This window comes from Diprion similis, chromosome 12, assembly GCF_021155765.1.
Source record: "Diprion similis isolate iyDipSimi1 chromosome 12, iyDipSimi1.1, whole genome shotgun sequence".
NCBI lineage: Eukaryota > Metazoa > Arthropoda > Insecta > Hymenoptera > Diprionidae > Diprion > Diprion similis.
Genome location: NC_060116.1, coordinates 3,712,927 through 3,737,406, shown reverse-complemented (window position 1 = coordinate 3,737,406; position 24,480 = coordinate 3,712,927). Strand labels below are relative to the sequence as shown.

General features: G+C 39.1%; 1 protein-coding gene across 1 annotated transcript; it reads right to left on the bottom strand.

Moving 5' to 3' along the window:
- Nucleotides 1–357: 357 nt before the first annotated feature.
- Nucleotides 358–15,101, bottom strand: LOC124413615. The gene is made up of 7 exons (XM_046894336.1): nucleotides 15,037–15,101; nucleotides 12,405–12,569; nucleotides 11,639–11,726; nucleotides 10,793–11,199; nucleotides 1,947–2,046; nucleotides 488–646; nucleotides 358–414 (listed from the first exon to the last, which is right to left on the bottom strand). The coding sequence occupies exons 1-7, from the start codon at nucleotides 15,099–15,101 to the stop codon at nucleotides 358–360; spliced, it is 1,041 nt and encodes a 346-aa protein (XP_046750292.1).
- Nucleotides 15,102–24,480: the final 9,379 nt, after the last annotated feature.

Here is a 24,480-nt window from a genome sequence, read left to right as displayed (position 1 = left end):
CCCGTTGCACTGCCAAAAGAGTGCCGTCCTTAAGGTGCTTATAAAGACCCTACACCTCGACAACGCGGGGATGCAAAACTCCTCTACCGCTTAAGCGATTAGAGTGAAACTTGAGTAGTTAATACATTATTTTGGAAAAAAGTGGAGCGTCTTTTCACTTTTTCAAAATTTGGAAAAAAAATTTACAGATTGGATACCACCCACAGAAATTGGCCAAATTTTCACAGTTGCACTGAATGGATCGAACTGTCCAGTATGATGCCACTCGGCGGTGATAAAACACACATTTTGAGCCCGTGGGATACGTTTTTTGATGGAACAAACTCTTCACATCCCGGCGAATTTCTGCTTTCTCGTTCAGTTGCCGAAAATAGTTAGCAGCGTTGCGATGTACGAGAAAGTGGTCGACAACGCCTAAAAAAAATTATGAATAAGTTGAGGAGGTTTGCAAAAAAGTCAATATGTTGTAGGCTCATCAAAAACATACACTTCCAAACGTTTCCAGATTCAAAACCGGAAGTAGGCCGTCCACTTTGATGACAAATGGCTGAGAGGCCCTCTGCATCATAAAGAGTAACAACTTGAGCGTCTGCGGCGATTTTCCCACCCACTGGCTATGCAAGATGGTTTCTGATACTCGTAGGCTCTTTGGAAGACACAAAATATTATTATCGATGTGAATGTCTTGCGAAAGTGCGAACAAGGGTGACACAATAGTTTGAGTAAGTTGAAAAATGCTGAACAAAAGTTCCAGCTGAAACTTTCTCCAAGTATTGTAGACCAAGTGGAACAAAATGTTACACAAATATTCGAGGGAGTATGGTGTAGGTAGAATAAATGACACAAAGGTGTTTCTAGTGTACATATTTGTAGCGTCGATATACGTAGTGCCAATGAGTGACGGATGTACGGTCGACGGTTCGATGATACAACTCAAAGTTCGGTCACAAATATTGAAATAAATATTCCCTGTCATTCGCTAGATTTTCTTGACTTGAAATATATTTGTTTGCCACTAAAACAAAAATAACTTCACGAAGAAATCAAGTTTTTTCGAAAATCGAAGGGCAGGTAAAGATAACTAAGGTAGGAAAACGTACTAAAGAGGTTATTGAAATAATATGCATATTGTTGGATTGTTACTTCTTAATATGAAAACACATTGAAGTAGTTTTGTAACGTCTTTATATCTTTATGACAGGTCATCACAGTGGTTTGGTCTTGACTAACTCTCTCGTCGCCTGGCGCGACGCTAGCGCCACCTCGTGTACATGTACTACACATATCACTATTGGCATTATACTAAAAGTCTCCGGCGAAAGTGCTGGCTCCGACATACGCGGTCACCGCTAGCGGCAACACATGCACAAGTTTTCGTTCGCGAAATGCACGACGGGTGCCGTTAAAGAGTTTACCGACATTGGTAATACGAGCCAAACCTGGCTCAGTACCATATTCAAGCGATGTTTACCGACGCTGAGTCAGCGATGTTCCATATCTTGGTTATGGCGAAACAACATATGAAAAAACTAATGCTAGTTCGAACCCGGTATACAATCTTCCTTTGCCGACATTGAGCCAGCTTTGGTTCATGTTTATAAATCATCTTAATGAGTTTCACTAACGCACGATAGCGATTAGTTCTAATCTAACGAGCATTACGTAAAAAACTTAAATTTCGGCAAACCTTACTAAAAGAAAATGAACGAGAGAAACTGAAGTCAATTACCGATTCAATTAGGTTGTCCGCAGGCCAAACGTACAAAAACGGCTGAGTCAAGGAGAAGAACATGAAGCAAAGCAACATGAGGACGTCGAATAATGCAAATGACCTCCACCTCTGTATCGCCATAACATGAAAACAAATATTTTATCAGGTCATAGAGCTAACAGACATGCAATTTTCGTCGTCACATAGATTTTCATCAATTACAATTCAGCCTTACGTAAGCGAACACCAGTCCTCCGAACACCACGGCTGCCAAGTTGCTTGCTGCTACCTGACAAGCCATACGCCTCACAGGTATCGACATTTTGTCCGCAAAACTGAAAATTATACGAACGTAAACAAAACTCGTTGAAACTGTCCTCGCCATCGGAGATTTACTTGGTTAGTGCGGTGCTTAATCTGAATCTGACGGACAGTGATGCCGGTTGCCTTTCTCAGTAAATCGGGTGCATAGACTATTTTACATTTAAAGAAACTCATGATGTAATGTATGACGGTGTATACAGCTCTTCTATTCGGTTCAGTCAATATGGTATTCGAAATACTACGGGGACACGACATCCGTCGGCGCCTCCTCTCTGAGTCAGGTCACCAAGGAGCTATTACATCACCGACTGATCGGGTTCATAGTTTGGGGAGCCTTGGTCACAATCAAAGACAATTTTCAATTTTGTTCGAATACTTTTTTAGTCTGTAGTTCATCAGTCTTTACAATCTTGCCTACACACGTGTCGGACACAATCCATATTATACACTTCGATGTATCAAAATGCCTTGATTCTTGATTAAAGTCACAAAATCGAAGCGCAGCACATTCGCAAGGATATTTTACAAGTTTACGCCGCCGCCACCACATTAACAATTGTGGCGTCGGGAATTCCAGCACACACATGTACACCCACCTCCATTCAAAACCCCCTCGAATTCAAACGACGGGAGCCGTCGATTCTTTCTTCTAACGATGCCACAAATTCGGAACAATGGTCGATTCGATACATGTAAACGCTTATAGTCGACACCGAGATCTCTACACGGCCATACGAACACCCAACTGTCCACGCCGCAAACAATCAGGCGGCTCTATCATGTATCTGCGGCCACTCGTATTCAACAATATAGTACAGTATGTAACAAGGGAATGAGGTCGAAGGTTATTCCCAAGCCCTGGTTTATTGCCTGAGTAAAGCGAGGGAAGAACCGGCTTAACTCTTGTGATGCATGTGTGATTTTAGTCCCGACTTAACTGTCGCTACTTTATTCAGTTGAAAAGTAGTTACTCGATTAGCGAGACGACAATGCTGCTCATATGCCGCAAATGAGCAGGAAATGAAAACTTTTCCCCCGAAAATGTGTGAGAAAACACACCAGGGAGTCCTATGCCACCCTTGTTCCGCTTTCCAGCTCAATTAAGTGGCCGTTACAGTGAACTCAAAAATGGTATTAGATCATGTACCAAGAACGCAAAGTAAGTTTTTTTTGCGCGGAGCGTAAGTTTGCAATATGAGTCGTAGGGGAGCGCTTGCATAAGAAACTTTCTTGAATTTGGGAAGAACCAATCAGAGAGTTGGGTAGATTCTTAAAATCATAGAACAAACTTCAAGAGGAACATTGCCGGACAAGAATCAGAATACTTCTGAACAATTCTCTCATTCGAACAGTTCTGAAAAAACCTGTTTACCCAACAGTACTTCATCACAACCGGACATTCTAAATTCTACTCTAAAATTCATAGAGGACAAATCGCAAAGTGGGAATTGTGTGCAGATAGAAACGAATTTAGATCAAGAATGTCTAACTTTGCCATTGGTCAATTCATACATTTTCAAATTACTACATTTATTTTTATTCTTAACTAAAGATTTGAATTCACTTTCTTTGCAGTGTTTAACCCGTTATTTTAAATGAACTTCTTCTTGTTGTCCTCAATCTGAATTCCAAGTCGAATCAATCAACAGCCTTTTAATCATCATTTGATATCTCAACGACAACGATGGGAAAAAAATATCATCAAGCAGTTGGTCTCGTGTCCAGTCATTGCTGAGTATGCGGAGCTGCCCACAGACCAAATCACTAATATCTATCAACGAAAAAGTAAATGACAACCATTTATTCCAAAAGCTTATTTCCTCACAAAACCAATGTGAATTTAGAGGATTCAAGAGAGAAAAACTTGGCGTTTACTTTAAGTCAATCGAGTTTGAGAACTTTTGTCTTATAAGGAGGGTTTTCCAGGCGGATCTCTCCGGATTTGATAAAGTTCATACATGTTGCAGTGCATCGAAGAGCAAGCGATGTGTATTTTTTTTTATTGGACACAAATTACTTTAATGAGGTGAAACCGCACATTCAAAGATAGAGATGTCGAGCATTAATCGTTGTTTCACTCCTAAGAACACAACATTTTTTCAGTCAACTAATTGTAAAAATTTTCCCGTGACGAGAAATAGAAAATGTGATTTACTCGGTGGGAAAAAAAATTGACGAGTGGGGGTTCAACCACTCCTGAATATGATTACATTCACGCACAAATAATCAGATTCAGGTTTAAGAATCTGGAAAATATATACATTGCATGTGAATGCCATGAGGAATCGCCGTGCCGTTTCCGAATATTCGCGAAAAAAAATAATGATCAACTCCAGTTTTTGAAGGTCTTAGAATAGCATATGACTTCAACAGGAAGAGTGAATCAATGCAGCATGAGAATTCGCGGTAAGTTATCGCCGCCAATCACCCGAACCTTTTCCGTTTCTGGATGAACGCAGTTCGGGACCTCATTCTTTGTGAAATTGCTACACGCGTAATAAAACGCTATTACCGAAAGAGTAAATCCAAGATAAATCAAAATGACCGCACGTAAGCATGGATGCAGCGCCACTATCAGTCATTGTCTAACCTTAATCTTGTGCTCCGTGTATCAACGTTCAGCGAATTCAGGTCGTCCGTGTTGTGTGTTTCGGCGTGTAGGTCATGTGTCCCGTAGTTCAACGCATCCGGCGTTCCCGCATCCGGGTAACAGGCCTTGTAGAGTAAGAGTGTTGGCACGAGCCTTCAATCAACTGATGTTTTGCTCATGATAATTATCACGTCTCCAGCATTGCAGTATCAGAATCCAAATATTGCAAAGGACGATAGACTTTTTGAGTGAGTGATATGAAGATTAGCATGAAATGTAAGACCGAATGACAGTACTGGCATCCTTAATGGCGCTCACAGGTGATCAAGGAAAATGCAGGAAACAAGCGGCTTCAGGCGGACCGTGAGTCAGCCCTCAAACTTCCCGGCGTCACATTGCAGGTTTCGAGTTCACGGAAAAAAAAAATATCAATATCCAATTAGAATTTCGAATTACAAATTCAGATCCGTGATTGACGATTGAAAAGCCCTTGGATGCCATATTATGTGAAAATATTACGATTTTTTTCTATTTTGAACCACTATAGTGGATCCACCATCATAAGTTTTGTAATTCTGGCCTTGGATTCGTTATCGGTGACCCGAAAAATCTCACGGTATCGATTTTTATTCAAATCCGTTCATTCATCCTCAAGATATCATTTTTATTTGACTTTTGGCATTTTGTTATTTGAATAATTGAAAAAGTACTCGATCGATCAAAGCCAAAATCTAATGAGTTTCAAGTTTGGAAGAGCAGCATCGATTGAGCCAAAAATCATCAAAATCCAGTCACTCGTTCTAAAGGTATCGTCGAACAAAAAAATTGATCTTATCCATACGTACGTACGCACTAACATACATGCACACACATACACACACACAGGGGTCCATAAGGAAGTGGTCGGAGGTGATTCTCCAGATCTTGAAACGTCGAGATTCAGTGAAAATCCAACTTTACTTTTTCGAGGTGATTACAATAACTTTCTTTCATCTCCGAAAACAGGGAAATGGGAAGTTGAAAAGGTTTTTCACTTTTCAAGACTATGGATGAGCACTACACACAATTGTAACCGTGAAAGGAATCGCAATAATTCTGTGCGTTAAAATGCACTTTTTGCAATTTTTTCCTGTACATTACGCTCATTTCAGAACTAAATATTACGTACTTGTTACTTTTTATCAATTTTATACTAGTCCTTACGAATTCCTAATTCACAGTCGCCAGATGCAACGAGTTTCACTTCACCAGTGAATGCGCACTTATGCAACAACCAGGTTCAGTCGCAGTTTCTCACAGCCATAACCTGTCGGATTCACAATCATAACTAAACAGGCATTGCTCACGGTAATGGACACGAAACGGATCTCAACTGTTCTTTTTTAGATGGTCAATTCAATTAACCAGAAATCTGTTTCTATGAATTTTTCTTAATTTGGGATCGGAACTTGTTTGTCTTGCATGATTCTTTTCCAACTTGTAGATCACACTGCTTCTCATGCCTTAAATTAAAATCTATCAGCCAGAAATACGTCTGTATTATTTCTTATTTATTCGGTATCGGGATTCGGTTGTTTTCAATTCACAGTCTGCCGGGGAAACGGAATCTCTTCCATTCATTTTATAAATCTCAAACTGGCGACCGGAGTCATTAGCAATACACAATGAACTTCTTGTGAATAGGATAATGCAATACAGTTTCACGCATGTCAAGGTAACTACGTTCAGACAAAGTTTCTCATAACCATTACTCCACGGACGTTGCTTACGACACTGGAATTGGAAGGTATCGTAATTCCTGCAAATGGTACTGTGCTACCACATTTGATCAAAGTTCGTCGAAACTCTGGCACACACACTGTGCACACACACACACACACTGAATGTATTGAACCTATTTCTAAATTTTTCGAATTGCATCATGTCGAATATGTTGATTCACATACAAAAAAACAAAACACATCCTCTAGCAGCAGTTTTTTCATATATGTAAACTGCGTAGCATGGCTTTTCATATTTCATATTTCATCCGAGCCGACAAAAAGTCCAGCCTGGTCTAGAGATAATAATCGACAAGGTATTCATGTGACTTGATAAGACAGTAACGGAAATAAATATAAATGTAGTTTCTCTGTCACAGCTAAAGCAGACAGAAACCGAAACTCATAAGTAGAGGACGAAGTTAAAGACAAAGTTCCAAACACAAAAGAAAATTTCAAAACGACACTAATAAAAGCGAGGAAATGACAATAATTAAAGTTATAGATAACGAACAGGATTTGATAACTATCACGTAGAAAAATACAGTTCGATGTGTTGATTTAGGAATTAGAATTGAAGAAAGTATTAAAATTTAGAAATATAGATACGAATTTTAGACTCTTCGTGCAAATCAGTCTAAAAATACTCATCTGCTTTCAACGGAGCACAAAAACTCTCATCATCCAGTGACAAATCAACGAGCCAATTCATGCAATCAATAATCTGAATTTTTCAAAAAGATATCTCTGACGATCGAATCAATTGAATATATTTGGAAAAAAATATTTTATCGTTAGATTGTCTATTTTTAATAGTTATTGGTACACTATTCAGGGCAGTTGACACGAACGTTGTACGAACGAACGTGGTTCCTGTATCACTTATAATGTTGAGTAGTTCTGTAACTTTCGTGTATACTAATCGAATTCTCTGTGTGACTAGCAACGTTATATCAGATGTACAAATTTCGTACATAATCTCACAACTTACAAGGGTCAACAAATGCTACAGTTGATTCACTTCGATACACAATGTACAATGTACATATTACATATACGTACGGCTACATAATATTGGTCAGTTTCAAATTATCAGAACTGTGCCAAATACTCTAAATTACCCGCATCACCGCTTGCGTCATTCCGATTCGCAACTTTTTATTAATTACCAGTAAACTATCTTCTCAATCATTTGAATTCAAGTGGAATATCAATCCGATTTCATTTCCTAGGAAGTTACTGTAGTGTGTAACGTTATCGACGGAAAGTGTTTTATGTTTTCACCGATAGAAGGATTTAGTTTATTATGAATGATTGGTGATACAATAAATTATTATTGGAGCTGGAAACCGGGAAAAATGCCAAGCACGAGCTTCCCGCACGTAGACATCGTCAAGTCGGACCTCACATTTCATGTAGCGATATCGAAACATCATTCTCAGAGCTACGTACTCGGCAAGCGGATCTTTTCTATTCTAACGATACTCTTTCCTCGCGCCCTCGTGTCTTTCTTGGGGTACAAATTATTCTCCACATCTGTGACAAGTAAATGAAAATGTTTCTTTGTTATTCACAAATTAATATTTGAGAAATGTGGGAGATGAACGTCATTTGGCTGATCCAGTGTAAAGTTGTGTTTCATGAACAAAACAACATTGCAGCCAACAGATCAATAGATTTATTGAGTCATGAATGTTGAATGATAATATGAAGATTCCAATGCGTGAAAAGAAATTGAATTTTTATTGTCTCCTGTCTGCCTTTGTTGCTTTTTATAACTTCCTTATGTATCAGCATTTGGGCATAAAACTAATATTATTATAGTACTAACATAAAATTGTTTCAGCAATACTAAAGATGAAAGGAAATCTTATAAATGTCATGCATATTTTGCTTCGAAATCCTTCAGAGGTAATCCTTTAATGCGGTAGTCAACATTTATAGTTTAACTAATCACTGATTACTTTCGATTATGTCGTAAGGGTTAACAATACCGTGATATTATTTAGATGTTAACCGAGCAGCCACTTGGAATTCTGATTGGTGTTAATGGATGATACTTGTGTCATGGAAACCTAATTTGAATTTGACTGTTATTGCGGTTCATTTTTTCACTTTTCGTTAAGAAAGTTTCACCTCGTTATGAGGTTTATCAAGTAAATAAACTGATAATCAAACCGTCCCCACCGTGCAGATTCATCGTTCATTGTACGAGAAAAATGAATGAGACTTGTTTGGTGCGAAATGTTTTGAGTTTCAATTTTGATAGCCATCTTGATTGGTATCTAAACAATAGGAAGTGGAATATTCGCAAAAAGCCAAATTTGTTAACTTCCGACCTTGAATATTAATTAACGCGAACGCGATCTCGGTCTCGATTTTTAATCTGTTTTTCAGAAGGACAAAATGAGGTGATCTATAAAAGAAAAAGAAAAAAAAAAAAAACAATAAACCTCCGGTTTATTTCGATCGGAAAACCTAAAATGCCTGGACTATGTGGCCTGGCATCGCTGGTTCACAATCAGCGCCGAGCCGATAGGTTAATGGTGGTGCCATCTTATATCACTGAATTTTCGCAGGGTAAATTCTCTGAATATAGAGCTCAACCAACAATGGAGTTGCAATTAATCTATTCGCGCTCCTGTTTTGTTGTAGGCGAAATAGATTCCAGTGATGTCTAAGTGCAGTAGATCGTTCAACAACCGAAATGCTATCGCATCGTTTCAGCACTTTCAGCGGCAGCCATCATGATGTGAGATGTGAATACATGTGTCAGCTGTCGACGCATCATTTTATAATATCACAGCAATTGTTAATGAGGAATCATTTCATCACAAAACATTTGAAAAGTATTCTTTCGTTTTCGAGAATTCATACTGCGAAATTCACTTGTATGTGTGCACATGGCTGTCGCAGAAAAATACAAGACATCACTATAGTTGACTCGAAGCTCCGAGTCGGGTGATTACGAACACCGTCTGTTCCGGAGCCGGTTCGGCACGCCATCGAGAAACTAGGATAGGCTCGGTTTCGTATCGATTATCGCTTTGTTCTGAGCATGTCTGGATTCAGAATTGAGAATTGAGGGTGAGTGAATTTTTAATGAAGAGTTTAGTTTTGAGTAGCGAGCTAAAGGCTCGATAGGATAAAAAGTAACGTGGATTACGAAAATTATTCTGTTATTCGATTTTGGACCGTGAAGAGCGAATTTTGAAGTATTTTGTATCCTTTTTTGCTGTATTACCGCTATTGCTGGGAATATTATTTTATTTTCCTCAATCAGCGTGTTGTGGTCGAGTGTCTCTCCGTGTTTTTCTCTCCAAAATTACCCCTCTTTGCGGTACTGAGCTACCGAGAGTGTTAGCCGAGGTTTAGCGAAGGTAAATATTTCGGGGCGGATTGACCACGCCAGGCGCCCAACAAAAATCTAGCGATATTTTTTGTGAGATCAGTTTGTTTCAGTTGTCATCGCAAGTGCCAGTTTCGTTCGGATCGCGGTGAGATCTCGGTCACTTCTTCGGTAGCCGAAGAGTAGCACACATTTGCGTGACAATATATGTAGTCGTACATACATATATATATATTTTGGGTTTGGTTGGGAGGGGGTGAAAAAAGACCAGAGGATTTCGATTATTTTTATGCTTCCGGAATTCCTGACACATCGGCGGCAGCGGCGAGATAACTGTATACATACAGGTGATATGAGCACATGTATACATAAATATGGATGTTTTGTCTTTCCCAAAATACTATAGGTTTCATTCGAAATTCGAGAAGTGTTGGCAGAATTTTATGAATCTCTATGACTAACCGTCATAAGTTCAGATGACAGGTCGTCGCGATGTATAAATAATTTTGACAGTAGAGAACAATTACACACATTGCGGTGATCTGTCATTCGAACTTATGACGGTTAGTAGACCTGACAAAACGATTGGTATTGCTGTAGAATATTAGCGCATGCGCGTTCAAACAGTAAACCGCTAGGCAATCACTCTGTATATTGTACAAAGTACGACGCTAACGATTGAATGTTCTGTTGCCTGCTACAATTTAATGTGCTTTCGCTATAACGCGAGAAAAGTTTCTAGCCAGGGCAATCAACCGTCATGACCGTCACCTCAGAAACTTGAACAATTTTTGTTGAAAGCTGTGTTCAACATTCACAGCTGTGAAAATTTTTGAGGTTAAGTACGTTACGTTTCCAATTATGATGGGTAATGACCCTACCAAACAATTGCTCTCGAATTGTAGTACATGCACATCGAATTTTAGCAGGGGACGGACTATTCAGTCGTTAGAAATTCACCGTATATTCTAATGTTTCGAGTTATTTTTAAATCAACTGAGCTATTCATCTTCAATAGATATAGTATGGTTAAACTGATGTACATAAATTACCCTCACCAGAAGAATTTTTGATGCTTTTGAATACATTTCATGGCATCAGTTTCGTTGTCCACCTTTTCAATGTCTGTGCGCACCAGTTCAGATCTTGCAACGGTGAACCAGATCATATTTACGAAGAGTAAGTTCATCATCAATGAGTGTCCGACGTGGAAAACAGTAATAGCCTGCGAAGCATATATAGTAGCCCAAATCCAAAGTGGCTCTATCGAAAACGGATATGCGGCTTTACCCGGAAAGGGCTGAGTTAAAAAAGTGGGGGCCATTATATAGAGTGATGGACCCACAATAGCCGTGGAAAGAATCATAGCATTGAGCAGTGAACATTTGCTCATGTAGAAGTCAACCATAGCGGATTCTTCGTCAGTAGCTTCTTCCAAAAACATCGTTATATCGGTTATCAGTATCTGGTAAAAAGTTTGTATAGTTAGTAAATACTTTTTTGTGATCGTGGCAAAGAATGCGAAATACGTCTTATGAGAACAAGTCCGGTAGAGATACGTACAATTTTCATTCAGTCATTTTCCTTGTCGTAAATCATTGAGTGTATTATCAAGGAAATAATGGAATCATGAATACTGAGTTATTTTCATGATGTGGGACACTGTACTGCTCTTGTAAGAGATGACTTATAGTACATTATGTAACAAAGGAATGAGGTCGAAGATTATTACCGCGAGTGAGTTTACTGCCCGAGCGGAACCAGGCGAGGGCAGTAATCAACTCAGAGAATAATCGAATTTTATTCCCGTGTTATATATAGGACTTTATTTCCGACTCAACTCTGGTCACATCTGTTGACTCAAAAAGTGGGAATCACTCACGCGCTGAGTGTTCTATATCGACCGTGGCGGGAGCGGGTGGTGCCCTTTTTGGGGCTTTGTGTTTGCTGTTTTCGTTGACCTCATTGGGGTCCAGCTGACCCCAACATCGACTTTAACGTTCAATTTTTAAGTCAGCGCGCTTTGATCAGGATTATTTCCGGAAGTTGATGAAAAAAATATTGAGGACCAGCTGACTGAAATACCCACTTCAACGTACTCAAAGTCAGCACGCTTGAATCACGGTTGTTTATGCAAGTAAAATATGAGTGATGAAAAGTTCTTGGGGTCTCAGAGACCCCATGTATGTATTGCACATTGCTTTTCACTTTCTTGTGTTCAAGAATTTCTTTTACATCTCGTTCCACGTCCTGTATCGTTTTTTTTTCCAATAACTAACTAACTAGGGTCAATTTTCCGGGCAGGTCCAGGGCCGCGGGCCGCAGGCCCTGCTGGGAGCGTGAAGGCGAAGCCTCTATCGGGGGACTGGCGGGTAGAGCCCCCCCCCCCCCCCCCCTACTTAAGAATGTTTTTTTTTCATCATCATTATCATTATCGTCATTGTCATCGCCATCATTATCATATTCTATCGTGTAATTCTTCTATCGTATTTCCAATTTCCGGAAAAAATGACATTTGCGGGAAAAAAGTTGAGCGTGAAAAATATTTAATTTTCGTCCCGCTTTTCAGGGAAAAAAAGTTAACTGCACCGTTCAGTCAGGAATTCAACATTTCTCTCATCAACTTGCAGAAATAACCCTGATTTAAGCGCCCTCTCTTAAAAATTGTACGTTGAAGTCGGTATTGGGGTCAGCTGGACCCCAGTGAGGTCAACGAAAACAGCGAACACAAGCTGCCCAAAAAGGGCACCACCAGCTTCCGCTACGGTTGACATCGAACACTCAGTGCGTGAGTGATTCCCACTTTTTGAGTCAACAGATGTGACCAGAGTTGAGCTGGAAATAAAGTCCTATATGTAACACAGGAATAAAACTCGATGATTCCCTGAGGTGATTATTACCCCCGCCTCGTTTTGCTCGGGCAGTAAACCCACTCGCGGTAATAATCTCCGACTTTATTCCCTTGTTACATAATGTACTATGCCCTTACAATAGCAGTGCAGTGTCCCACATCAGAACTTTATGGTTGAGTCAGGAATAAATTTTATCAAAAGACCGAAAAATTTATGCATCTGCGCCGAACTCTCTCAATTTTGGGTATTGACATGTTAGCTACTTCGAGCAGATGAATTACAGCACTGAATTTATGAAACATTCACGTGTCTATTCGATGTGGACATTCCTGCATATTATAGGTGAACAAATCTCGAAACTACTAGGGCATAAGGAAAACAGGCAGCTTTGCTGAATCTTAGAAGATGGAGTGCATGTGAGAGTAGGTAGGCATAAGGTAAGGTTGCACGGTACGCAATCAAAGGTGCCTGTCCACATGAGATTGAAATCTGAGAGTTGCTCTCCAGAGTACTCTTATGACTGTTTTCACGTGAGAGTATTTTTCAGCGAGTTTCACTTTCGCGAGTAGTTCAAACAGTAGCCTGAGAGTTACTGTCACAAATTCCTCTCTGAACTGTGTCCACTGGAGAGCATCTGCAACTCGTAAGCTAGGCGACGTCAGTACTTTTTGAGATGGCTTCTCATAAACTGCCACAAGTCGCAGCAGCCATGATAGTGACGTTTGAAATTTGAGAAAAAAAAGAAGAGAAAATAAATAGAGTTGCTGGGTGAAACCGTGGAAATCACGGAGACTGCAACTTGATTTCACTAATAATCTCGTGCGTATTGCAAAAAAAAGATACACGGATGGAACAAGCTATACTAGTAGGTCCACGTGCGTCGTGCCATGATCAGACTTGGAGAACACTGTCACAATTCGAACTAGGTTTGAACCTTCGCGAGTAACTCTCAGATAGCGCGTTCGAAACTGTCCACTTGAGAGCAAGCTCTCGCGAGTCTACTATCGGGGAGTTTAAAATCACTGCCTACGAGTGACTCTCAGGAGCATGTCCACTGGCGAGTACTATTTTCGAGAGCGACTTTCGACAGTTTCACTCTCATGTGGATACGCAACTTTAGATAGGTATGTAGGATTTTGATCCTTGATGGAAAATAGCAGTTGATTGACTCTTCTTTCTTTTTGATACATCAACGCCATTACTGTCTTTTTTCAATGCTTCGATCGTGATCGCATGAGTGTAGAAAATTGCGAAATTGTAATAAAAATATTTGTACGAAAATACCGAAATGGCATCTGCGTCCAAAGCATTTCCTCAAATCAATATACAGGGGAGTATGTACTTCCTCCGTATGAGAAATCAATACTGGTCTGGAGTGACGTAAGGTCCCAAAATCTATTGACAAATTATGAAAGGCCAATTGCGGAAAAGTCAATACGCAGCGAAAGGGACGTCACTTAAATTGAGCAGCTCTCTTTACAATTAGATTTACAATTGAGAACTATGACGACAAAAAAATTGTATTACGTTGAAAAGTGTGAAAATGTTTGGTGCAAGCAGTGTGTAGTGCTACTGTGTTATAAGAGTCCTCGTTATGAGGGAATTTCCCTATCGTTCTCCTTTAGCGAGTTTCGTAGCTTCCCCCACTTTGCCTCTTTCTCCCAACTTTGGCGCGGACTCCTTGTGACAAGAGAAAAAGCCAGTGCGTTGAATCATACGCGTTTAGACATCAGATCTGTATAAATAACTGTAATTTATTTATGACCAGGATTAGTGGTGATTATCGACACTCTCACACACATGCGATTTCCGAGATCAGTGCCGGCTTCAGACACTAAGCATGTGAGGCAGCCGTCTCAGGGCGCCATTGTGGGGGGCGTCAGATCATAAGGCCCTTTTTTCTATTTTACTGAAACTCGAATCGATTCTGAGGGCAGCTTCATCGATCCATGCTCAAAGAAGAGTAACCTTACCAATCCCGAGCGAACCCAGCAAGCCTCCCATATGCCGAACCCATTACTGCGCGTATACACGAAATGATAACTAAACGCGATTTGCAACATGTGATACCCAATAACAGCGCGACGATTTGGGATTTTAGAATCTTTCATTAGATATTTCGCGTCTCTGACATAGACTATGTTTCCATTGAAGGGTCAGAGTCATGACATAAGAGCGTCAGAAAAAGAATAGATAAAGAGAGCAGATCTGAACATTACAACGATTTGCAATTATAGCTAAGCTACAAAAAAATTTCGAAAAAACAGGATATTCATGACTTTGAAATGAAGCATTTTAATATTATATGTATTTCGAATTGTATACACAGTAACAGGCACGCAACAGTCGGTCCAAACACATACATCGCTATACGAATACTTATAACGTTGCCGGTACCTATTGCCTTTGCGGAAAGGTCGTTTTCTGAATTAAAATTAATCAAGAATTACCTCTGCCTGACTATGGAGCAGGATCGACTTTCTGGTTTAGCCTCAATGTGCATAGAAAACGACATATTAGATTCTATCTACGTCAATGATTTCATTCGAAATTTCTCCGCTGCAAAAGCTCGAAGGTGTAATTTTTCTGAATTAGTTTGATGAAATATAGTTTTATAAATCATAAGTCTATATGAAGGAAATAGAATCAATGGCATTTATATTAAGCCGGTGCAATAGTAATCGTGAGAAGTATGGAATTTGAAATATGGACTCCATGACCACCTGCCTTCGGCCTCCTATTCTATCACTGTTCACGAGAAAACGTTTCTAGGGTGCTGAATCTTGACTAGAGCTTAGAACAACTAATTTGTGGAAATTTCAAAAGAATGATTTTCAATTGAAGTCGCAAGTTATATTAAATGGAACGGAGATAGATTTTATGAGTTTGCTAAGGTCATTTTGTATTGTTGTTGGAATTGCTTCAGTTATTTCGATACCAGTTTAGTTATTATGGGTTTAGGTAAGCCGTTTTGCATTGATTTGTTTGGTTCAACTTGCGGGTCGTTGTTGACACATAATTTTATGATTTGTAGCATATTATTCAAAATTAGGGGGGGGGGGGGGGGGGGCTCCAATTGCCTCGCGGCGCCGTAATGTCTGAAGCCGGCATTCGCCGATATCATCAGGCAGTAGTTGGGAAACGCTCTGGCGACAAATTTCTGGGAATCCCATCCCCCTAACCGCCCTAATACTCCTTTATAACCAGGTAGTACTGGAAAGGTATGTAGCATTGCGCAATGGTGTAAATTCCTGGTTGATTTGTACTTTACACAGTGAGAGTCTCGGAAGTACTCACAATATTCAACACCTGTAAATGCAGACGCAAAATTTTTCTCCACGTGGAATAAACCACGCACGTTTTTTTATCAGAACATTAAATATCAGTCTGTAACTCATTTTCCTTCTACATAAATCTATAAGATAAGAAAAATTTGTTTGTACTCAACATGAAGGCGATTTGCCTCGACTTCGCAGACGATTGTGAACAAAATGTTTGCTATAGTTGTAATCAGATCGCTAATACTTGAAGAAAAGGTAGCGGGGTCATCATGGTTACGGATCACATTCAGTATTAGACCAGACATGACCATCACTGAATTGCACAGTAGGAAAACCGTTACAATCCAATGTTTCAGGATTTCGATACGCTTCGCATCAGGAGGCAGTGGCCATCTCGACAGTAAGGACGAATAGAGTCGTAGAATGCGAAACACCATCATTAGTGATACGTGGACCTTCATGAGTGCACCTGTCGGTCGAACTTTCACTTGATTCCGATTTCTCCTCAGGGTAGTGAGAAGCCAAAGACGAATTATTCTGGTTCGAATCCTAGACAGATTTGACGTTAGGTAGTGGAGATTGATGTCGTACGCAACGGCCAACAATCTTAGATACACGTCAGAACTCAGAGATGTGTTGTAAATTATTTTTGAAATTAAGAGGCATCAACGCACATTGCGCATCAAAATTCATATGATGTTAAAAAAAAAACATTACAATAAACATTATTTTAAAGCTTTATTTAATTTGCTTGGTTCATGCGCGGTTCTTTATTCCGTAACGTTCCGTCTCGTACGACTTTGCGTAGTGTTCGAAACATTTCTGTTGCAATCGCATGATCTTCTAGCAGTAGAGACAATTTTCAAGACTTATGTTTCAAAAGCTTTGTATTTATAACGTCTCTCTGGTAATATTCTGACAAGTTATGTATGTCAATTGGTCTCAAGGTAATCGGAATCTAGCTATCTATGACCGCATCTACCCCCAGCTGTAATGGTATAACGCCCTATTTTAGGTTAGTAACCCATAGACGACACGCGCGTAAATAAAGTAAAGGGAAGCTGAAAGGAACTTGTCCGGAGAAAGTTCAATGATTGAATATGTAATTGATTTATTATGGAAGATCTAAAAGTAAAATGAAAATATGTGGATGAGAAATTGATTGCAGCAGGGAAAATCCAAGAGTTTGGGTTGGTTTCGGAAAAAGAGGCAAATGTACATAGCCAGATGAAAGAAGACTTGAAAGTAAGTAGGAGAGGCCAGGCATGACGGACCCTCAAAGCCTGAGCACGAAGGACCACCCCAAAATTTTTACAAACGTTTTTTTCTCTGAAGTGACCCAGCATCCCTTAACTTTACCTGTTTGAATGAATCAGTGGTTATCTATCAATATATATGGCGAAAAAAAAACTGTATTCTGGAGCAAATGTATTTTATCTGAAGCATCATTTTTTCAAATTTTCAAGCAAATTTTGTGTACCTCAAAGAATGTTGCGTTTATTAATTTAGAACACATCGAACAAATCTCTAATAATATATCAATATTGGAAGAAATTTGTTCCTGTTAGTCCAATTTTTTTGGAAGGCCCGTCGCGCCCTGCGGTCTCCCCTACATAATGGATTTAGGAGAATGAAAAGTTGCACTTTAGCGCATTCCATGTACAACTAGCATTGTAGGGAGCAATCCGCTGACTCGATTTGGAATCCAAGTCAAACAGGTGAGAATAAGGAGAAAATACAAAGTATAAATTCACTGTAAGATTATGGGAGAGGAATCTGAGTACTCTCATTATTCGACATGAGACGTCGCTAAGAATCGCGAATGCAATTTTCACCAACCTCTCGATTCACTGAATAGTTGGCAGGGTGAAAGAGGATGCATTGCGACAAATTTAAAAGCCTTCTATAAATCTGTAGTTCAATCCTGTCTACGTCACGTAGGTACCTGTTCGGGTTTTTTCCGTCGGATCAGAGGCAGGGGGATTGAAATGATTACACATAAGTCGCTGATCTATTGATTGAATAAGCAAAAAGTATTTAATGAATCTCCTTCTTAGGATATCATTTTTGTTACAGCTTGTCGTTCCGTGGCAGACCACCTTTTTGTGAATATACACCCTATTCACTCACTCTTTTCGCTCGACCCACTCGAGAGCTTTCCTACTACCACAAATAATATCTACTACCCGTGCCAGTGGAGTGACAAGTTTCCCCTTCCACTTCCTTATTTAAGACCTACGACCTTCTATCATTACAGCAACAAAAATAAATTTTGGAATTTCAAGTACTTAACTCGGTTTTGGTGATTCCAAAAACCAAAACAAAATAAAGAAAAGCAAAAGATTTTATCAACATTGAATCTTATTGCGCTAGTCGCCTTTTCAATGATAATAAACAGAATTACCAAAACCAAATAAAAGAGATTATTCGAACGTGCTTATCGCAACAGTTCTTTGCTAAACTAAGGCGCTAATGGCAACGGATGTGAACTTAGTAGTATCTACGGTGGTGTTCGTCAAACACGAAAACAAAATGTCAAATCATACAACTAATGATGGCGGTAGTCGCCTGAGCAAATTAAATAAATTCTCAATCCAACAATCCTAACTTAAGGCGGTTAACCGCGACGCATTTGAAACTCGAATATAACTCGACAAACGGAAAAAAAAGAAAGAATCCTACCAATAAACTGAGCGCTTACTCACAGTGATACGCCGCCTACAGAGAAGTGACACTTTTAAGACCCATGAACGCGACTAGACCCCGTGCAGCAGAATATAGCTGGATGCAATTTACGAATGAATTGACTCTACTCGAAACCGTGACTCTACTATAAATTCTCAACAAACCAATGATGTTCTTTACGTTATCGCAAAACTCAAGCTACGGCCATCAAACAAGGAAACCGGCAAACAAATTTCGAGCACGTCTATAACGCATTGTCGAAATGGCCAACCGTTAGTCGATGTGTCCGTCTCAATCAAACTCGAAATTCGTCCGCAAGGAGGAAAATAGCGCTTATCGCTTCGCAAGCCACTCCAAGAATTCTCCAACTCAATTTTTGAACCTGAGTTTCGCTCATCTTCACTGGCAAACACAACGAATTCTTCTCCAAAAATACGTCTCTAGGCTCAACTTCTCAAGTTTTGTCTTTTACTCGGATAGCGTCAGGACCAGAGTGACGAGCTCCGCTACACGGAGTCGAAATTCGAATAAAGACAATATTAGTAGCGAAAAATTTCCTAGACCTTATTGATTCTCGGATTAAGGAATTCTCAAATCATAGCTTATCGCTAGTGTCGATGTCCGATATCACAGACCGTTGGCTGGCTGCCGGACTCCTCAGTGCTCCATAGTTTGCCAGTGACGTGGTGACGGCTTCGCGGTGTAACCTCGGGTGTAACAAGATGCTGGGCTTCTACAGAGCGTTGACTGAGGATATGTAAAGACTTATAACCCTGGGTTATTTTTCGTAACAGTTCGGCGGGTCTGGGCGGGTTTGGGGGTACTAGCAGTTTCACGTATTATCGACCAAGTAACTGACCAGGCCGGTAAAAGAAGTTCTTCTTAATCAACAACTATCACGTGCAAAACGTTGGTAACATACCGTCGTCATCGTGAAATTGATAAGTTGAGAAAGTCCTGTACGAGAAATATGTACGCCGGAATTATACAACGGAGAAATAAGAGTCAATCTTGCATGAACGAATATCGTTTACATGGACCTGAATATATCAAATATTTTATAGGCGATAGTGGCATCTCTGAGATGTTCAATTTACTTTTTCAAAGTTGTTTCAGGAAGTTAACTTTGAGATACAAACATTTTGGAAAAATTTGACACTACTTCATTTTTAATTCTAATCGTTTGAAAAATGTCCCTACGCAGAATTTTTTGGCTTTGTTGTGCACTTCTGAAATTGTGAATTGAACAAATTCAATGTTTTGAAAACATCCAAAAAATTCTGAAAGACTCTCTTTGCCAGAAGCTTTATGAAGATATCTCGAAGGCTGAACCTATTTCATGAGTTTTTTATCCAAAATTTAGAAGCGGTCATTAGGTTTTAATTGTGAAAAATTACGCAAGTTCTTCAACAAATATGAAAACGAATAATTAAAATGGATCTACGATGAGGTTCGTTGTAAATTAACTGAAATCTAGAACAAAAGTCTTGTGTATTTATTGAAAATTTTTATAAGATGTTAACACTGTCTTTCAGTAATACAACTTTTTGGAAATGTGACGAAAAATAGCTAAAAAAATTTATTTTACCTTCTGCATAGTATTGAAGTACTTATCAAACCATCTTTTTCTTCTCAATTGTTGAGATGCTAAATATTGATTATTATTAATTCATAAAGTACCAAAACGAGACGCGAAAAAATCTTTTCCTCAGAGGGAAAATTTTAAAATGTTCAGAATTATATAAATAACATTACTGAAAAATCAACGATTGTTTTTCATTAACTGATTTTCAAGGGGGGTAATCCGATAGCTCTCAAATCATGAAGTTCTATTTCCAACGCAACATCATCCGTAAAGTCAATTTGTATCCTGTCCGCTGTACGTACTACCGTTACCAAAAATTACTCATAGTTGAAATCTGCTATTCCGCATCAAAGGAAGTTGAAGCGAGTAAATTTACACTTTGCACTGTTGCACATTTATTTAATTTCATGAAGTGAAATTTGACTAAATCGTTACGTGTTCGAAAGGTGGAGTTGAAAAAGTTGAAGAGACTGTTCAATAGGAAATACGAGGTTTGTGAGCGCCTAGAATAAAAAGAGTACCGAAAACGGCAATCGAAAGTAGTATAGCAAAAGGATAAGCCAAGAATTTGTTTGTACGTATTCATAATTAAACATAAAGATCACTTTGTCGCAGACCATAATCTTCCTTCGCATATGAAAATATTTTTTCTGGGATATTAAGAGTTACAAGTGTGCGTGATAAGTTTTTATTATTGTTAAGTGAAAAGCGTGTCAGCCCAAAAAATACACACACGTGGCTTTGGAATTTGATTTACGAGTCGAAAAAAGTTGATGATTGGTTGCAAAATCTTCCGAAAACTTTGAGTCTTTTGCGTTCAATAATCCCTTGCTGATCTTTGAAAGAAATTATCAACGCTGGCTATTACCATCGATATGTTTGAGCCGTGTTTTTGTTCGCAGAGCTATCCGAATAATCAGAAAAACATCAGAAACCTGCACCCTAGATATTACTCAAACCTCGACTCAAGCTAATGCAATTTAAAATTTTGATAAATCTCGAAAGACTCAACTTTCAGGAGTTTAGATGTGCAAATACATGATTTTGAAAACGGGTGAGGCAAAGCAAAAACTATAGCCCGAAATTTGCAATGAAATTGAAACTATGTAATTAGCCCCTGCACCCAGTAACGTCGTGCCGGCGGGCGCATCAGCTGACACCACGGTATCGTCACATACAATGTAGGCATTTACGCAATGGGTCCATCTAAAACCTGTTCATCCCTGACAGAAGATATATATCTTCATCAACGTTCTCTACAAGTATGTAGATCTATTCCCCCTACCTGTCAAAAATATGCTTTTATTCCATACTCCGACTATCCAATTTATAACTCCTTCTTCATCGAGTTCTACTCCTTTTATTCTCCAAGTTCTGTAGTTTTGTCCGTTGATACTACTATTTTTTTGACCGCTCATTCCCTGCGTAGAGAATTAGAGAGTAAAGACGTGTAATTACGCGTAGGTGACGAGTTCGTCTAGTTAAAAAGGTCTAGTTCAACCCGTGAGTTCGACAGCCGCTCGTTGGAACTGGTTGACTATCCCCGTTGACTGGGGACATATCCTCAGTCAACGCTACCCCTAAAACACATATCGAATTATGAATTTTTTTATTTGCAAATTGTACAGATTAGCGTTGATAAGTAAGCCAGTACCTACTTAAATGTAGCAGTAAAGTCTCAATTTTAAAATGTTTTTTATTTCTTGATTCATAAAATTTGACGTGATTATTTTTTTGTACTACAAGAAATTGCAGTAGGAATTTTTTTTATTTTTCAGAATTATTTCTCACTCTTTATTTCGAAAAATTCTAATGGGAATTTATTTTCATTCTCTTTATTCGGAACATTAAATAATGAATCAGTTCTTCTCTTTATCTAAAATTCAATTGAGAATTAAATCTTCTTCTTCAATGAGCAAATTCGTATTATTACAATTACTTTCAATTTTTTGATTCAAAAACTCTGAGTAGGAATTTTTTTTTTCAATTTTGGATTTATTAGCGTAATTAGGAATGAACGGTGTTACCCGTAATTTCTAGTTTGAAACTAAAGAATAACCCGACACTGTCACGTTTTATAATTTTGTTGTGTCAAAAACGTACAGGCAGTGGGTAACGAGTTGCAAGCCGATGCGTTTGCCGGCCCAAGTATAGTGAGTGGTTCGAGGCAGCGGCTGGGCGAAAATACTACACGGCAGCGGCCAGACTGATAGTGAGTGAAGGGGTGAGCGGCACATCTCTTCGCCTTTTCTGTAAGGCGCATCTTGAGCACGCGTGTATGAGATCGGGGAGAGCGGCCGAGTGCGCACAAAGTAAGTTATTTGGTATATTATACCAGCCCGATTCAATTTCTTTTGAACGGAGGCCAAATACCTTATTTTTGGATCGATTTTCGCGATATTGGCACTCGAGCGCCCTTCCGTTATTCAATATGAACATATCTTCCGAAGGAGACAAGTATTTTACATGCGCAGTGTTTTTCAGTAAAATCGCTATGAACTAAATAGTGTTAATTTTTATTCTATTCTTTCAAATATTCAGCTTCGTCTGATGGCTTCATTCGATCGTAAGATCGTACCCTTTCATTATGAATATTATTTCAACAACGAGTATTTTCTAGAGCAAGCAACTTTTAGTTGGGTTTCCATGTATACTCCAACGACTGGCGACGAAACGAATTGTACTCACGGTAACGGTCTGCAAAATAAAATCAAAAAATTGAAAACCACGATTTACAACCTATTGCTGGTGATATGCGAACGTCGAAATCTTATCTCAGACAAGGTCAATGATTTGTTGGAAGTAGAAGACTCTTGAGGCTTCTGAAAGGTCTTACGACATTTTCTGTATTCGTTTTTGACAGAGATATCGTACTTCAAAGACTGCACGTGTCCAAACTTTTTTCTTCGACCTTTGACGCATTCATTCGAGCGATAAACTGTTTAGCATGAAGCCATCCACATATAATTGGCGATAATTGATAAGAATTCGATTATAAATAATCCGGAAAAACCATCTCTAGGTAATATCAGTCTTTAGTTTCATTATTTCCAATTTAAAATTGTAATTAATATATATGACGTTTCAAAAAAGTTTTATGAGTGAAAAGAGGGATTGACGAACATTAAATTACGTTCGATTGCTTTACTCTACTTCGGCAGAACCTTATATATATACATCTGAATACTATTTATCATTGTCACCTTTTGTCTGTGCATACTTGGATTGCATGTTCCAGCAATTGGATTGATGCTGTAATTTCTTTCTCTCACAATCAGACTTTCAACATGCAACTAGCAATTGTCTACCGAATTGGTCAATGAATGATTTTCATTAACTTTTATTCATAATAATTTATCAATTTCACTGATTCGAAAAAATATTGACTAATAGTTTTTTTGTGTAGAAAGGTCTGCGTTTTCCGCTGCAAATAAATTATATTTTTGAAAAACCATGCAAATCTAGCGTAAGTTAAAAAATTAGTTTTATACGTCAGCTGCATCTTCGTTCGCAATGAAGTTATTAGCCTTGACTGAAGACTATATATTCAGTCAACGGTATGGATTACGTAATAAACATATGTACACAAATTACATAAGTGACATATAGGAACACCCATATATATATTTATCCTTTGATTAACTTCATCGACTGATTCTCCCATTATTTGCACGAAGAAAAGGTTTCGAACTCTATTCCTATTAAACCAGGTGTATGTTTATTGTGCATCTACTTAGATAATATTATTTTTATCGTTCCGATGGAGTTGGATTATCATTGCTGAATTTGGCTCAAATGAATTTGCATAGATGAAAAGCATGGGGCGCTCATACGGGGTTATATTAAAATTTCAGTCCGTTTGCGGTCGTCATTCCATAAGCATAATAATATTCGACTCTGCATTATCCGGGTACACGCGGTGAGCGATGGTAACATCAGTTCTTGTTGCCTCTGCGTACCGACCGCCTGCCGACTTGAGTTGCGGGTGCAGGGTAGACGCAGAGGGCGCCGCTTGACGATGAATTTTTCTCGTTCATATTCGGTTACGAAAAGTCCCATAAGGCTATCAGTCTTTACATATCCTCAGTCAACGTACAGAGGAAGTTACGGCTTGCTGGCCAACAACGGGAATCTCGTCCGCCTCGGTTCTCCTTGCGGCAAAGCTCCACGTTCGCGCTCTGTCCGTCTTCGTAGCCTCGCGTGAGGCCTCCTACTCGCAGTATTAGCCTCACTCCAGCCACCTTTTGTTCAAAAATCTCGGCCACTAGACGTCGTCGAATTCACCACTGATTCCCCACTTGGTGTCGCTGATACTCGAAACTGAATGGAGAAAAATCCTGAAA

What these genes read in the sequence shown, in the direction of transcription:
- LOC124413615 (XM_046894336.1), bottom strand. Translation starts at nt 15,101, where the DNA reads ATGTCGTTTTCTATGCACATTGAGGCTAAACCAGAAAGTCGATCCTGC. An exon ending in ACCCCAATACCGACTTCAAC is followed by an intron (nt 11,727 to 12,404) that starts GTACAATTTTTA and finishes TGAACGTTAAAG; the next exon opens with TCGATGTTGGGGTCAGCTGG. An exon ending in AAGCATCAAAAATTCTTCTG is followed by an intron (nt 2,047 to 10,792) that starts GTGAGGGTAATT and finishes TATAATTTTCAG; the next exon opens with TTTTGCGGACAAAATGTCGA.